General features: G+C 39.1%; 1 protein-coding gene across 1 annotated transcript in view; it reads left to right on the top strand.

Moving 5' to 3' along the window:
- runx2b (RUNX family transcription factor 2b) overlaps positions 1-11,339 on the top strand; it is a 31,938-nt gene extending 20,599 nt beyond the window's left edge. Inside the window, exons 5-7 of the mRNA XM_053489310.1 lie at positions 3,362-3,535; positions 4,495-4,656; positions 8,129-11,339. Of these exons, the coding sequence (XP_053345285.1) occupies positions 3,362-3,535; positions 4,495-4,656; positions 8,129-8,616 (824 nt within the window). The 3' untranslated portion in view covers positions 8,617-11,339. The remainder of the gene's footprint in view (positions 1-3,361; positions 3,536-4,494; positions 4,657-8,128) is intronic.
- The last annotated feature ends 5,592 nt before the right edge of the window (positions 11,340-16,931 follow it).

Here is a 16,931-nt window from a genome sequence, read left to right as displayed (position 1 = left end):
GCTTCTGCTGTGCCATTATAATTTAACTCATCTCTAGGATTGTTTTTCTTCCATTAGAAGAACTTTAAATCATCAATTTTATCTAATTGGCTGTGCTGTTAAAGATTACTATTTTAACTATTCCGTCAGTTTTGTCCTATATGGCAGCCATTATAGTCCACGGTGTATGGTTCTCTTGCTTTGAAGTAAAAGTACACATCTTGATACTGCCCCTTGAATTATAAACATTACCCTCTGTATTATACACTGCCTGGTAAAAAAAAAAAAAAGATGGGTTTAGAAAGAAAGGGTTAAGAACCGTACAACACATTATTAAAACCCAGAAGGATTTTGTTGAGTCGTCAACTTCTTAAACAAAACATGAAGAAAAAAAATCATGAATAGAGTTCACTTAAACACTTACTGATGCCTCGTTAAGAAATCGACAGTATAACTTACAGCTGTGCTTAATTTCCACACACACACAATGTAACAAAAAAGTCACAGGATTAGAACCAAACAGCTGTAAAGCTAATCAGAAAAAAAAAGATTGGACTTCGGAGTGATGGAAAAAGGTCATGTAAGATGTGTCAAGACTGACCCAATACCAGAGCGATGGGCATTAAGAGTATTTCCACTTGCACAATGTGGTGAGCACTCACAGGGTTGGCACTAAACAGCTGTATGGCCATAAGAAAAGCACTTGTTCAGTTCAATAACAGTTCAATTTGGTAGGGATCATAAAGATGAGACTTTGGAGCAATGGATAAAGGTCATGGGGTCTAATGAGTTCAGATGTTTGCATCAGGGTAAGGAGAGAAACACATAAGGCGATGCCACTGTACAAGCCTCTAGAAGCAGTGTTATGATCTGGAGTTGCTTCAGTTGGTCAGGTCTAGGCTCAGCAATGTTATGTGGCAATAAAATAAAGTCAGCTAATGACCTGAATGTACTGAATGACCAGGTTATCAGGTTTCTTTGCTGATGGCAGTGACATATTCTAGGATTTAAATAGTGAAAAAGTACTTTTTTAAATAAATGGCCAAGTGTATGTACAATTTTATCCATTTTCTAGGTTGGAAAAAACTGCATTCCACATGCAGCAGCTTACCACTGGCTTTAAAGGAAAAGTTGAGCATCTACAGTAGGTAAAAGATGTTCAATGTTTAAAATATGTTTGGGGAAAAAAAAGAAGGAAAATGTTTACCATATATTATGTTATCCAGTTCTATTCCTAATTAGCTGATTTGTTGTTTGTTTGTTTGTTTGTTTGTTTGTTTGTTTAAAAGTAAAAAAGGAATGTATGATAAATGGCATCTGATCTGATTGTTTGGCTTCTAAATAAAGCAGGACAATTGTATTTTCATATGATAAACTGTAAACTTCATCATGAATTTGTCAACATTTTAAAAATATTAAATAAGTATATTTGATGAACATGTGCTCTATTCGAAATATGGCCCTACAGTGGCACTTGGGTACGATATATAGATAAAAGTGAACTTTTTTGTCCCAGGAAGTGAAACAGAAAAAAATGGGGTACGGACTTAAATGACTTTAAGTGACTTTGATAAGGGGCCAGTTGTGATGGCTAGATCACTGGGTCAGAGCAAACACCAAGCAACAACTTTCGTGGTATGTTCCTGGTCTGCAGTGGTCAGGCCATACCAAACGTGGTCCAAGGAATTTAAAATAGTGAACCGGCAACTGGGTCATGGGCGGTCAAGGCACACTGATGCACATGGGGAGCGAAGGCTAGCCTATGTAGTCTGATCCAATATAAGAGCTACTATAGCTCCATTTGCTGAAAGGTTTAATGCTGGCTCAGACAGAAAGGTGTCAGAACACACAGTGTATTACTGTTTTGGTGGCTAAAGGGGAAAACTTTAATTATTATGCGGGCGGACATAATGTTATGGATGATCGGTGTATATGCTTGATTTTTAAATTTAAAACTTCACATTTTGAACATGTGTATTCTTAAGTGACACACAGTAATAACGGTGCATGCTGGTACAGTAGGTTCCTTGCATTCTGCTCAGCCTTCAGCAAAACATCAATCCAAAATCACTGGTGACGAGGGTCTACAAGCACGGACATCACTTATTACAGTATTTTGAGTCTAGAAAATATGCATGCACAATTTACAGCTTTTTGTTCTGTGGTTAACTTTAGTATCAGTACCTGTGTGCACAGCTTGTAGTAAAATAAATACAGATTTATTTTTTTTTTTTATGAAAAAGGGGCTTGTTCAATGAATGAAAAAGTGACAGACTAGTGGTTTGGACCTGGAGTATTAAATATATATTAAACAAAAAATCTGTCATGCATTACCCCCCTGCTTTTCAGCAAGATGTCTAATGTGGAAAAAATACTGTCTCCCTGTTTCTCCCAGTGTGAGTTCATTGTCTTTTTGTTCTCTTTACGATGATTGTAGTCTAGATCACGTTAGAGTTGAGCTCCTGTGCCAAATGGAACAGTTCCAATTTCAGCAGGAGTTTTTGTCCCCCTTCTGTTTGATATTTATTTAACTGCCTCCTCTGAGAAGCTGGTACCGACCTAAACAGACAAGCAGCACCATTTTTTAATAGCCAAGAGGGCTAGGGGTAGTGCAGATTGAGGCCTCTCTCCTCTCTTTATTCCTCTTCTGCTATGGGTTGAGCCAGCACGGGGCACCTGTGGGCTCTTAAATGGTCTTGTTATGACTCTCCAGTAAAGCATTTGGCATTATGAACGCTCTGTGCCTTCTGATTCCCCTGTGCGGAGAGCAAGGGAAAGATGAGAGTCTGTGGTTGTAACATGAAGGTTGTGCTTTGCTGGACAACCTGGGGTTTTTGACTTGCATGGCATAAAGAGTGTTTCACCTGCTTTGACCCTGTACATTAACAGTATGGACAATGCTGAATGTGGAATATGGAAAAATGCGCAGCTCAGCAGGGGTAAGCTAAAGTACATTAAACAGCTCTTTTGTTGTGGAGCCACTGATCATTTTGACTTCAAAGCCAAAGTGATAGCAATAGAGTACATTTTAAATTAATACAAGCCAAACATGCCAGAGGGCCGAAAATGTTCATGCAGAAGGAAATGGAACACATTTTTATTCATCGCAAGCCATCAGAGAAGCCACCCATACTCCACATGCTAGTTTACCTATTAATACACGCCTTTACCTATTAATACACATGGGGAATTATATTAGACAGCAGGTTTCATAAAAACTGTATCTACAGTTCTTATACTTTATAAAACATTATATTTCTGTCACTGAGCTGCCATGTTATGTCTGTGACTGTTAAGCGTATATATATCCTTAACAGTCATGCGGTGCCATGGCCAGAATCCCAGCACCATCAGCTCATGTGCCATCTCGTCTAAATTGCAGGGCACCGGCCGAAGCTGGACGATTCACCGAAGGCAGGCCTGTTCTCCGACCGCCTCAGCGAGCTCGAACGCATTCGACAGAGCACCATGAGAGTGGCTGTGCCAACACAAACCCCCCGAACTTCACTCAACACCCCCAACTCGTTCTCTCCTCAGGGCCAGAGCCAGATCTCAGGTACGTTTAAGTTCCTGAACTTTTCACACTCAGCTGTGCCAATGCATAAATTAAAGTCTAAGAAAAATCAGTCAACATTGTGGTACCATGGTTCATCTTTTCACTATGTAAATTATTAATAAATGTTTATATACTGTAAGTCATTTCATTTTTTTTAAACTAAGTGCAAATACAGCTGTGCTAAGTCTTAACCGAAGTCATAAATTATGCCAGAGGATATGTTTGCAGAGTCTAAAATGAGGTGTGATTAGCAAAGAAAAACTGTGTATAGTGCACTCTGTACCCGGAGAGAAGAAAACGCAAATCATTTGTACCTTAATTACTGCTCTAAACATCCTAAGACATGGCTATTGTTTTGTAACAGTTGGGTCAAATGAGAATGCATACCATCATGCACCGTTTTCTTTTAGCTCTCTGTTTAAAGACAGACTTCTTTGGATGTTATTATGTACTTATAGGACAAAAGCATGATCACCCATCAATAGGAGGAAATATGGGACAGAAATACTTATATCTAGAGTGGAGAAAGAGGGAAAATATTCTGTCAAGGAGTCACACTTAAAGAAAGTTCCTTCTATCAGAAATGCTCAAGCTCAAATAATTTATAAATTATATTCGACAAAAAATAACAAGAAATATAATTGATGGAATTTAATTGACCAGGGCAAAAAGGAAACAAAAAATAAATAAATAAATGTACTTATTATAATTAGTTTATTTTTGTTCAGCTAAATTGCACATCCTTTGAAATGCTACATATGTATATTAATAATGAAATAATTTAAGAATTTTCCACCTTAGCCTGTATCTACTATTGCATCAGTAATCATAAACAATACATAACATTATAACTGTTAGACATACAGTATATCTTATAAATAAGTAAAAAAAAAAAAAAAACATACAGTTTAATCTGTGGAAATAATGCTCCGTCTTTTTGTTTGGTCACACATGGTCAGACCCACGGCAGTCACAGTCGTCCCCTCCTTGGTTTAATGAGCAAGTGTATTCATCATACCTGAGCCCCATGGCGTCCCCCTCGGTGCACTCTACAACCCCTCTGTCCTCCAGCCGCGCCACTGGCCTGCCATCCATCAGCGACGTTCCCCGCCGCCTGCCAGGTAACCTCCAACCTCAGGCCCCTGCAGGTGCGGCCCCTAACCCGCTCCACCTCTGCTGTCGTGGCCTCGCCACCAAACAGCAAGACACAAGTTTCAATGTGATTTCTTTTTTTTCTAGGACACCATAAGTTTGTCCAGTTTGTTAAAATGATTGGTGTGTCAAGGTTTGTCAGAGGGGCGTACACACATTTTCACATTCTAAGATAAAATACATTTTCCGTAACTCATCTACCGTCTTATGGCACATGACTCAATTTTAGCTTCCAGAAAGTAATGTTTTTTGAGGGTTAGTGTTGCATCATTACTCTTCTGTTTAGTATTTCCAAATGATTTACTCGAGTCAAAGTCATGGCGAAAATATTATTTATATATTTAGTTTCACTCGCTGCTCATGCTTTAATTAATTACAACCGCAATCTGACATTCGCTTTCAGTTTTCGTTGGCTTGTTCGTCTGACGATGTGGAAAAAAGTCATTCTTTTAACATTCCACCCTCAGAGACTGATTGAAAGACCTTCTTCTGAAGCAGAAAAAAAAGAGATTGTTTCCGTTTTCCTCCTCCAGTTCCTTTGATCCTGTGCCGAATATGGTTAATAACAGAGTGAGACATAATAACAGGCCGGTGGCAGGCAAATTAAGCAGTTTTATAGTGATTCGGTTCCGAAAGACCCTGCCAGGGAGCCTGAGCCCAGTCGGTGATGAATCAATTATGCTAATTTGTCCTCTTTTGCCCTGCACCCACCCAAAAACATACATTTAAAGCTTAAAATGTGGGCCGATGACTTTCTCCCTCCAAGCACCTGTTTGAGCCAGGGCCAGGTGACTGCTTTTAAGGTCTTTTAAAAACTTTTCCCTCCTCCCGTTTACTTTCTTTCTTGTGAGCCCAAAGCAACTGTAAGCGATTAAACAAGCGGCTCCCTGGTGTTATTGCTGCTTGGCAGCTTTTGGATGCCTTCCACCTGTCCTGTCAGATTCGATTAGGCTGGATTTTTCAGCCTGTAGCTTGTTGCACGGCGCACTCGGAGCTCTTTCTGCTAATAACGGCCATTATCTAAGATAAGGGCAGCACTGTTTGACACATCCTGCTGCCAGAGAAGGAAACTAAAGTTCAGAAATGCTGCCGTTAAATATGGATGCTGTTGTCAAATGTCGTTAGACTCTGCTGTCATCTGAAGTTGACAGTGTAATACTTGCTAAAAGCATATTTGCTGTGTATGGCAAATAGACCAAATGAACCTTTGCTTAGTGCCTCTTAAACATGGAAAGCGTACTTAGATGTACGAACAAGCATCTGGTTTCGGGTCCAGTGCTGTCTAGCATCAGTGACTGTTTAAATACAGCCCAAACATAGCCTTAATGTGTACATGTGTGTAAAAGGGGTGGGGGGAGGCTGTGCTTTTAGCTGTTCTGCCCATTATTCAGAGCACACACTCACTGTAGCCTCAGGCTACAGAACCATTATTCCAAGAGTTTCAAATCAAAGAGGTTTAATATAAAAGGGGAAAACGTGCGTGGGTGGGGAATCACTGGTAGTGAGTCCAGGACATTAGGGTCTCGGCGACACTCCACGCCTCATACACGTGCAATGCGCCCACGTATAATCATATTCCCCCTTTAGCGTAGACATGGTGAAAGGAAAGACGCCTAGTGATTTATGATAAGGATACTGTGTCTAGAAAGGAGCTGCTGGTGCCAAAATGGGGCATTAGTGGTTTAGTGACTTTTAAGGTTAACGAGAGAGCACTCGGAGGACAGAGGGCCGAGGGTTTCTAGCCTGGGCTCAGAATGTATTAGATACCAGGAGCCACATCTGAGGCTGAGACTGATCATCTCCCCATGATGCTTCAAACACCTCACAAAATACTTCCAAATATGTGACTGCTTATGCAATCTAACTAGGCTTTTAACATGGGCACACACACGAGTTACTGATGCACATACCTAAGTGAACACGGGTTAGTTGAAACATGTGGAGGCTCACATAAACAAGCATATAAATAAGCCTGGAAATGCAGACCCAGAAGATGAGAGGCGAATAACCATTCACATGAATACACATACACACGAGCTGGTCTGAGAAAATAAAGGCAAAAATCCATAAACGTGTTTAGCTCATCCAAGAGACATTATCGTGCAGGCTAGTGTTTGATCCCAATGTATAAAGAGTATAATTTGGGGGAAACAAACTTTTATTCATAATCAAGACAAGCTGACCTGAGAAACTGTGTGTACAGTGGTTATTAAAGCAGATAAAAGCAAAGTGACCGTTGTGTTTTATGGATATATTCCAATATTCCAATATATTCTTGGTACCCAGACAAAAAAATATCTGATTGTACAACGCCAATCTTCCCAAACACATAAAACATTTTGTACACTTAGGCTTAACACTTAAATCCCTGAAGCTACTTTATTGCCACAGACAGGGTCAGTTTAATACCAGAAACAAGGACATCCCTCAGTGTAATATATACCAAATCGGTGATACACTGTGTGTTCAGACACCTTTCTTTGAGAACCATCATTAACCTTTTCATCAGATCGTACCACCATATCTCTCCTGTTGGATCGGCCTATGTGTGCCAACCTTTCTCCCCACGTGCATCAGTGAGCCTTGGTTGCCCCTGAGCCTGTCGCCGGTTTACTGGGTCACTGTTTTTTTCTTCCTGTGACCGCTTTTGGTAGGTTCTGACCAAGACTGGGAACATCCCACAAGAGCTGCAGTTTTGGACTTGTTCTGACCCAGTCATTTAGACATAACATTTTGGCCCTTTTCACAGTAAGTACAGTTACAGTATCTTATTACAGTGGCATCAGGAAGTGAGTTGGATATATTAGGCAGCAAATGAACCTTTTGTCCCTGATGATGATGTGTTGATGTGGCAAATGTAAGGATCTGAGCGACTTTGACAAGGGCCAAATTGTGATGGCTAGACGACTTTCCAAAACTGCAGCTCTTGTGGGATGTTCCCAGTCTGCAGTGGTTAGGACATACCAAAAGTGGTCAAAGGAAGGAAAACCAGTGAACCGGTGACAGGGTCATTGGTCGACCAAAGCTCACTGATGCATGTGCGGAGCGAAAGCTGTCCCAGGGAGTCAGAGCCAAAAGAAGAGCGACTGGAAAAGATTAATAATGGTTCTCATAGAAGTGTCAGAATACACAGTGCATTGCTGTTTTTGTTGGCAAATGGGAAACATAATCCATATTAGTATGATCAGTATATCTGACTAGCTAGTTATTTCTGTAAAAAAATCATTTGTAAAAAATTTTGTATGTAAACAGTAAGGGTAGGGAAAAGTGAAAGTTTTAAGCTGTTTTGTGTGATATTCCTTCATCTTAATTAAAAAATTGTGGCATTTCCTTAGAATGTATTACTTTCAAAATGCTTTTCCCATAACATACATTTTGCATAGACTGTGTAATCTTAAACACCTGATATAATAAAGCGCGCATGTACTGTATTGTGTGCAGGATCAACAGATCTGACTCCCTTCCCGGGGCAGTTTGAGCGGCAGTTCCCAGGATTCTCCTCCCTTACTGAGAGTCGATTCTCCAGCCCACGCATGCACTATCCAGCAACGTTTACCTACACGCCTACCCCAGTCACAACAGGCATGTCTCTGGGCAGTGCCCATTACCACACATACCTGCCCCCGCCATACCCAGGCTCCACTCAGAGCCAGAGTGGACCATTCCAGAGCAGCAGCACCCCCTATCTCTACTATGGGGCCTCCTCTGGCTCCTACCAATTCTCTATGGTACCGGGGGGAGATCGCTCACCTTCCAGGATGCTGCCCACCTGTACTAGCGCCTCCACAGGTGCCTCGTTGGTCAATGCTAGTCTTCCTGTGCAGGCTGATGGAGGGAGCGGTGTGGAGGAGGACGGCAGCCACAGCAACTCTCCAACTGTGCTTAATCCAGCAGGGAGGATGGACGAAGGAGTGTGGCGGCCGTATTGACAGAATTAAAGGAAGAAAAAGAAACAGGACCATGTGCCTGTCAGACAGGTGAATCGCAAACCAGAGACATGGTTTTAAAGCACAAACCCTACCAGGACCCGTGTCCTATCTTGCTGAGACATTCTCTTTTGCCTTGTTTATTTTTTATTCCTGATAAAATGTCACTTTTTATGAGTATTTATAGAACATGGTTCTTCAAAGGGAAGTATTTACAGTAAATACAGACTAATGGCGGTTTGTGTTAGTTGTATAACTGTAATGCAAAAAAATCCATTCCTCTCAAACCAATAGCTCATCAATAAAAGTAGTAAGGCTAAAAAAAAAAAAGCTACGAGTTTGTTAGCTCATAAAAAACCAAACATTCGTTCGGTTTTTACATGCAGTTTAAAGCACTGAGCGGCAGTTGGTTTCAGTTGAATATGACAAACCAAATTTGTTTTTAGAAATAATTTTCTTTCTTTCTTTTTTTTTAACTTAAGTAATTTAAATTATGCATATTTGGTGAACAAATATTGAGTTGTAAGTTATAAAGCCATAACTTAAGTAATGTATTTTGAACTTGAGTCATAGACGGAATATTTTTGTAATGCATCTATGTTCAAGTTAATAATGAAATTGATATGTAATTTAAAGAAACATTTTCTGTGCCTTAAGCCATTTTTAAAAAAAAATAATTTTTCCTTTGTGTATGTATACTGAGATTCCTATATCTGCGTATTGTGCATTATGAAAAGTTCTATTCTTATATAGCAGATAGTCTTGCCAGTCTGAATTATTGCTTAGTTGCTCAGTACATAAAGCTCTGATGCCATTTTATGTTTGACTTCAAACCAAAAAGGCCACGTTCTCTTGGAAACTGTTTATTGATTATACCATTCTTCTTCTCGATGTGTATGCATCATGCTCAGATAAATCTGTCAGTGTTAAACCTAGTGTAAGCTGAAAACGGTTGCAGTCCATTTGGACAGAAATAAGGGCTATAACAGGGAAACTACCAAAGATTCTGTACATTAAGGGGCCTGCTGTGCACCAACTTGAAGACTGGATCTGTTAACTGGAGCCGTATGAAAGCCACAAACAACATTTCACGATGTGAAAATACTGTTTATCCTCAAAATGGTATTGCTCAGTGTAATGGCAGCTAAAACAAAACTCCTTATGGAACAATAGAGATTTTTAAGATGACTGAATTCTGAGTACAATTTGGGTACGTTTAGCTATACTTATTGCTGGAGATTAAGGATGCACATTGCTATTTCTATTAGTTATTAATGTAATTTAATCACCTCTGTGGCTATTGCTCCAACACTAGAATTAAGTCCTGGACAAAATCTATAGGTCAGCTTGATGTCTGCTTTAATACTGATTTTGTTTCTAGGAACAATAAAGCAAGGTAAACATATTTACTGTAAGTTTAAACAGCACTTAAATGTGTAATATTGTGGTACAACAACCAACCCTACCCTGATTCCGCCTCGCCTTTATGCAATGCCCTACACAGTCATGCCAGCAGACTCATCGTTTCATTTGCATTACTGTTCAGTGCCTTACATTATAAAGTGCACAAAGACAAAGATACAGTGTAACGAGTATCCGGTGTGCCACAGTCAGATGTATGCGTTTATGAGTCTTGGAATGCTAAAGCATGTTTCTGCTGATCAGATTTGACAGAGATAAGCAAAGCACTTAGTCGTTTATGCAGTTAAATTGCATCGTCACGCCACTCAATTTAATGGGCTCGACTGTATCAATGTTTGCTGGAAATTAATTATCTAATCTAATTAGATTTCTACAAAGATTGTAGAGTTTACAGCAAAATTTACAACGTCCAAAAACATTGAGACATTACAGTACTGCGCAGAAGTCTTGAGACTCCCCGTATTTTGCTTCCAAGGAGACAGACTTTCTTGTATTTTTATTATTATCTATTGAGAAATAGTTCTCCAGGCATCATGAAGGACTTTTTTGCCTGTTATTTTGAACCAGTGAGAAACAGGAGCAGATGATCATTGCAGATGATGACAGATGATGATCAGGCCGGTGATTAGTATACTGGTGATGCTGAATGCTGAGTGGTTGGAACAGACGAGAGGGGAAACAAGGTTGCTGCTGAGGTTGTTATCTATACAATATTTTTTTTTATTGTATCTTTATGCACCTTGCAGCCTCTCCTTACAAAACATTTGCTTCCATTTCTTTAAATTACTCAACATTTAAATTTTATTTCATACAAAGAAGAAGAATTAGGGATGGCTTAAGACTATTGCACAGTACTGTACTTTTTACACCATTTGTTATTTCTATTGAATCATGTTCAGTTCGGGAGTTCAAATAAATATCATTGTATGGTCTTAAGTATCTGTGAGAGGGAGCAGAGATCAAAATTTGTTTACAAAGTGTTTACAATATTGTGAGTGTAGATAGTTGCCATAAGAGAAAAAATATACCCCTGCTGCATTTGTGCTTATTATTCATTTTTTTTCTTTTTTTTTTTTTTCTCTGTAAAATATTTATCCTCCCTGGTTAAGCAACCAGAAGGGGTGGGAACGTTAGGTAGGTGGATTTGCTATGAGCTAATTCTTCTTTGGAGATTGCATGCTTTGCTTCACTTGCACAAATGTGTTTTTATTTATCATGTTTCCAACCTTAATGTTAATGAGTCTTCCTTCTTTTTTTAAAACAGCGGCTACAGGAAATGACTATCACGACAACAATGAGCTAAATTGGCATTTATTACTAATGTATATTGTTGTACTTTTTTTTTTCTTTTATAAGAAAAATAAAAAAATTACATATTGCAACGATTTCGTCCTTCTCCATCAGCTGTAGTGTCAGTGTTAATGTTGCTTTACATCAGTCTCTCTGCCACAATTTGTATTTTTTTACCTCTTATTTCTTCTAGAGTTTAGGGTTAATATCTTATATATTTTATGTATCTTATATATCTTACATCTTCCTTGGACCTTATGGAAGATTAATGGCCTGCATTCACGCATGCAAAATCGAATCACTGAAAATTTCCCTACCATGTCTATGAACCTTATGGGTGGCTGGCATGGTATCAGAGTCTCCGTCCCATATAGGGTCTCAGCACCCCTGTAATACATACTTCCTTGCAGTGCTCCATGGATAAACATTTGCTTTGGAGAGTCTGAACTGGCACTGTGCTGCTGGCTCCAGCCTCGCCTTTGTCTCGTAGAAAACCAGGCCTCATTCAAACCAGGCCTGTGAGAGTGGGACTGTTGGACATTATTTCAAGACATAACAGCCATAATCAGACTCTGCTCCATCTTTAAAACTGAGATCATTTGTAGGTATACTGGGAGCTTTCCAGGGATTTCCCTGAACATGAATTGAGAAAGAACAGTGAAGCAGGTTTCAGGTTTGCATTCCCATCATTCCCATAAACATCTAGCAATTCGGATAATGACCTGTAGAGAAGAAACAAAAGACGGCTATATGATCTTTTCTTAATGTGTGTGCGTGTGTGTGTGTTGAAGGGAAAAATCTTGGAAAAGAATCAGCGCAATATTTGAGCTGGCACTACATATATATATATATATATATATGTATATATAGCATCAGATAGAAAAATCTATGAGGGTTTGATTTTTTTGCCTGGACATCAGCCTTTGCATCTCTGCACACACACACACACACACACACACACAAGGAAAGCGAGAGAGGCCATACCCAACCAGTCAACACCTCAGTGTTACACTGCCCAAGATAAACTTGATTCTGGCAAAGTCTCAGCTGCAGCTGGCCTGTGTTAAAGTCCATTTAAAAGAGCCTCTAGCATCCACTTAGCACTACATGCTGCATTCCGCTCTGTAATATATGCTCTGGGCTATTACATAACATATTGTCGCAATTTGCACATGAAGTGGCATTGTGTTCGCAGAAAAGTTGCTTGACGTTAAGCCTTTGCATATAGCATTGCTCAACTCATTTCCTAAGCCCGCTATGATGTGGTCATGCAACTACAACACTGGGCTGAATGTGTTGTCTAAGAAGTAGCATTGTGACAATCTAACAAGTTGAGCATTTAGGTTAGTCTTTACTGACAGCCGTGACCTGGGTTATGTTTGCTACAGAGTAAAAATGTTTTCCATGATTAAAGTAGTGAAACTACTGTAAGAAAAATATGTAAAAGGATACAGTGTTGGTACAAAGTAATTCATGTTTTTGGTATATCGTTTTCTTTGCTGTGTGGTTTTTTTTATTTATTTAAATGGATAGCTTAGAATAATACGACAAATTGAATCTTCAGTGCCAATTTAATTTAAATTATTTGATGAGGACACAGCAAACGTCATAAAAGCCTATCCCACGGTGCAAGACAGTACATCCTGGGTGGGGTGCCAACCCATTACAGGGCACAAGAATACATAATCACACGCCAACAGTGCTTATAGTGCAGAAATGGATACCATGTTTTTATACATTTTTTATAGATATTTCATAAAGACAGTACCAGTCCAAAGTTTGGACACAAGATCGGATTAATTTTCTACAATACAGAATAATACCGGAGATATCATAATTATTACAAGTGATGACAACAACAGCATGAACAACAGTCAATTATTATTTTATGTGCATTTGCAAAACCTATAAAGCACCATGATGAAACTGTTTCTCATGACGACCATCCCAGGAAAGCGAGACCAAAACTTACCTCTGCTGCAGAGGAGACGTTCATTTAGAGTAACCAGCCTCAAAAAACACCAATTAACAAACAGCACCTCAGATTAGAGTCGTTATGAAGACTTTACAGAGCAGAAGAAGCAGACACGACAGATAGTCAGTCATTCCTGATGAAGAAGAGAAGACGGCAGTGCATTCCTGGATCAGCCTAAAACATTTTTGTTTTGTTTTTAAAGAGGGAATACAAAAGCTTGTTGACAGATGACGAAGTGTATTGAAAAGTAACGAGATTATGTCAAAAACATTTTGGTTTTTCCAAAAGTTAGTAAAAAAAATAAATGCTACAGTAATGCTACAGAGTGCGGATAATTTTTGACTCACCCTTGTATCCAGGATTTTGTACACGATAACATAAGATATATGCTCAGCGTGTTGTTTAAACACCTGGACGACGTCTTGTGTCTGCACACACATGCCGAGGAGTTGCCCACATTTACACTGTAATTTGCTCAAAAATTCTCTCATCCGTGGTTTTCCGTCCCTTGAACATTCTCGCTGAGATTGCAGTGGGTCAGTGCTAGATCCAGATGACAGAATCCCCTGGCAGTGTTCATGGATCCTCAGTAACACCAGCAGCCCACTAGGATAAATGACTCACCCTAGGACTGACTGGAAGGGCACTTATTGAGATTGTTATTCATGTCACCAGGACAGTCGACACCATCCAGTGGGCCAGGCGTCGTTTGCATGGCGGGCACATACGAAGTGTTGTTCCACTGTGATAGATAAACAAGAGATTTAAGGGTCAATTTGCTGCTGTGTGGTTTACATAGTACTGTAGGGCATGCTTAGGAGGGCACAGCAAGAATTGCTCAGCAGGTTCCCCTTTAAACTGAGTGATATGACCTTGGGCAAAAGCCCTGGGTTTACCCAAGGTTACTCATACACTATCTGACCAACAGCACATGCAGGGCTTATTGCTAAAGTATACATTTCCCCCCACACTCTTTTTGCCAAAATGATTCATAGTTAAAAAAAAAAAAAAAAAGGCTGTTACTAAGAGATCAGTTCTGTATGGGCTCATAAAGGAAGAACTGACTGTAAAGCTTCCAGGCGGGACTCTTTGGGAATGCAGAGGGAAAAGGAACTCCTTTAGAAAATTTGTGAGACGTTTATGAGCACCTGGTGAGACACCATTCATAACGCTGCAGCATGTACTGTAGCAGTGTATAAATGCTGTCAACGTAGATTGAAACTTAAGATTTTTTTTGTATAGTTTTTTTTTAATATTAGAATTTTTATTTTTGCATATTTTTATGATTAAATAAGTTTGCCTTTAACTGTGATTTTAAAATATTTTTATATGTACACCTTAAAACATTCTACCCTTTTTTTGTGATTTTTTTCAGTGTTTCAGTGTTTTCGTTTTTATGTTGCAAATCAGAGAAGGTCATCTAGTATGATAGTTTCTAGGGTAATATTTTTTTCAAAAGGTGGCACATAAATACAGTTAAAGGTAAGTTTATTTAAACTTTTTATTTTGAACTTTTTATTTAAAATGTGCAAAAATGCAAAAATACAAATATATATATATATAAAATAAAAAGTTAAAAATAAAAAGTTTAAATAAATTTATAAATAGTATAAAAATACAAAAATATCAAAATCCCATGAAAGTTAGCAGAAGTGGTTCTTTACCCAGTTAAGGCATATATGGTAAGTTTACTGACCTTGCTTTGCAATATAAAAAATGAGAAGAATGAAAAACAAAGAATTGAATTGAGTAAAAACAAATCTTGAAAAAGTTTGAAAAGTTTGGACTTTCCAAGTATTTCCATGAAAGTTTAACCTTGTGTAAATGTTTGGCATAAACGTTATTACTTTAGGCACTGGACACTGGTCTAGGTTCATATGACGGAGTGCACACCGTTTATGAACCAGTTTGGGGCTCTTGCATTCCATGTTTCTTGTACCAGTTGAGTTATAGCCTTTGACATCTCTTTCCCTCTGAGAAGCCACACCTGTAGCCAAAGGTAGCATAAGCAGTGTTGTCCTTACTAGGTACAGCAAGTTTTGCTGTGGAGGATGTTGCCAAGGCATACATCACTCAATGATACCAGCAGATGAAACTAAGGCTGCCAGGGTCACTTTGTAATAGCCATAAGCACGGCTCTGAGTCTCGATTGCTGAATTATCTACGATATTGGCAGAACCTGTGACAGAGATAAAAAAAGCAAGGAGGCCAGTTGTGGGTAAGGGTGTCCTGAACTAACAGACTGTCCTGCTTCAGCAGGGAGAAGCATAATCGATAATTACTTATTTTGGCGTAGGCAGAGAGGTCTACACATGTCTTGCCAAACTTCTCCCAGATCTAACACTTTTTGGACATTTCTGGGTGTAGATGCCACTATTCTGGACATATAGTATGTGCTGACTTGACTGCGTTTCCACTGCACTATTAAGCTGTCTCATTAAAAGTCAATGTCAGTGACGCTATTCATTTACGGGGCCATTTGAGTAGTTTCCATACCAGGTGCGACGCATCATTCAATCTTATACCACAATGAGGACTGATACAGTTTGTTTGACCCTCATGATATTAATGTACATGTACAAAGCAGGTACAGTCTGTAGCATTATCCCAGAAACAGTAGGACTAATTTGAGGACTAGATAGACTGTCTTCTGGTCAAGTCTTTTGTGGTCTTCTCTTTCAGGCATGAGAGGGTTGTTGGAGAGGAGGAGGTGTAAGCTGATGAGGTCTGCAATCTCAATTTTTTTTTAGATTTTGGCCACTTTAAGGCCAAGCTGTTTCTAGTTTCTGAAATCTGAACACGTCTATCTAGGGCTTTGGCTGCCAGCACAAAGAATAACATTGGCACGTATAGCAGGTTGCACAGGGTTGATTTGCACAATTTCAGCAGTACAGTCTGTGCTAATCATTACTGACATTAGCCAAGAATCAGAATTGCACAGGGCAGCCATGTATCTTGGCATAAATGTCTTACTACCAGAAGTGCAATTACAATCACTTACCCTCATTACAGAAGACTATTTGTTGAATGACTGAGAGTTGAATGCCACATAAACTCATAAAAAAAACAGTTCAAACTGAAAAAAATGAGAAGCTGATTGGAGTCTTGGAGGACAGGTTAATCATAGTACTAATCATTTGTAAGGGTATTTTAAAACAGAATACTAAGTCATGTGATGTTGTGGTAAGGTCTTTGTGTGTGCTTGTGCGCACACACACACACACACACACACAGAAAGAGGGAGAGAGTGCGAGAGAGAGAGACAGAGAGCTGATTGCTTGCATGTAGAATCATAAATGTGCCAATTTTCAGGTACAGTCATGAAACAGGACTGCTTAGGGTTTATTAATAAATGTGCAGTCCTAGCTGTTAATGTGCGTATAATTGCAGTTGATAAAAGACATGGAAAGCACAAAATCTGTAATATAATTTTTTGTAAAATGTTGTCATTTGTACTGTAATTTAATTTTGTTGCTACTTTATTTTTTCCAAAACAATTGTAAGAATTGTGCCAGGTTTCAAGTTTGTGATTTTTTAACAAAGGTCTGTAGTAAAGATTAAGTCTTCGTCTTTTCTATTATCTCCGTACGCATCTTGTGTTGAGGCGGTGACTTGAAAGTGCTGCATTAGA

Source organism: Clarias gariepinus, chromosome 27, assembly GCF_024256425.1.
Source record: "Clarias gariepinus isolate MV-2021 ecotype Netherlands chromosome 27, CGAR_prim_01v2, whole genome shotgun sequence".
NCBI lineage: Eukaryota > Metazoa > Chordata > Actinopteri > Siluriformes > Clariidae > Clarias > Clarias gariepinus.
The sequence above is the reverse complement of the archived record's forward strand: the minus strand, read 5'-3'. Positions and strand labels throughout refer to the sequence as shown.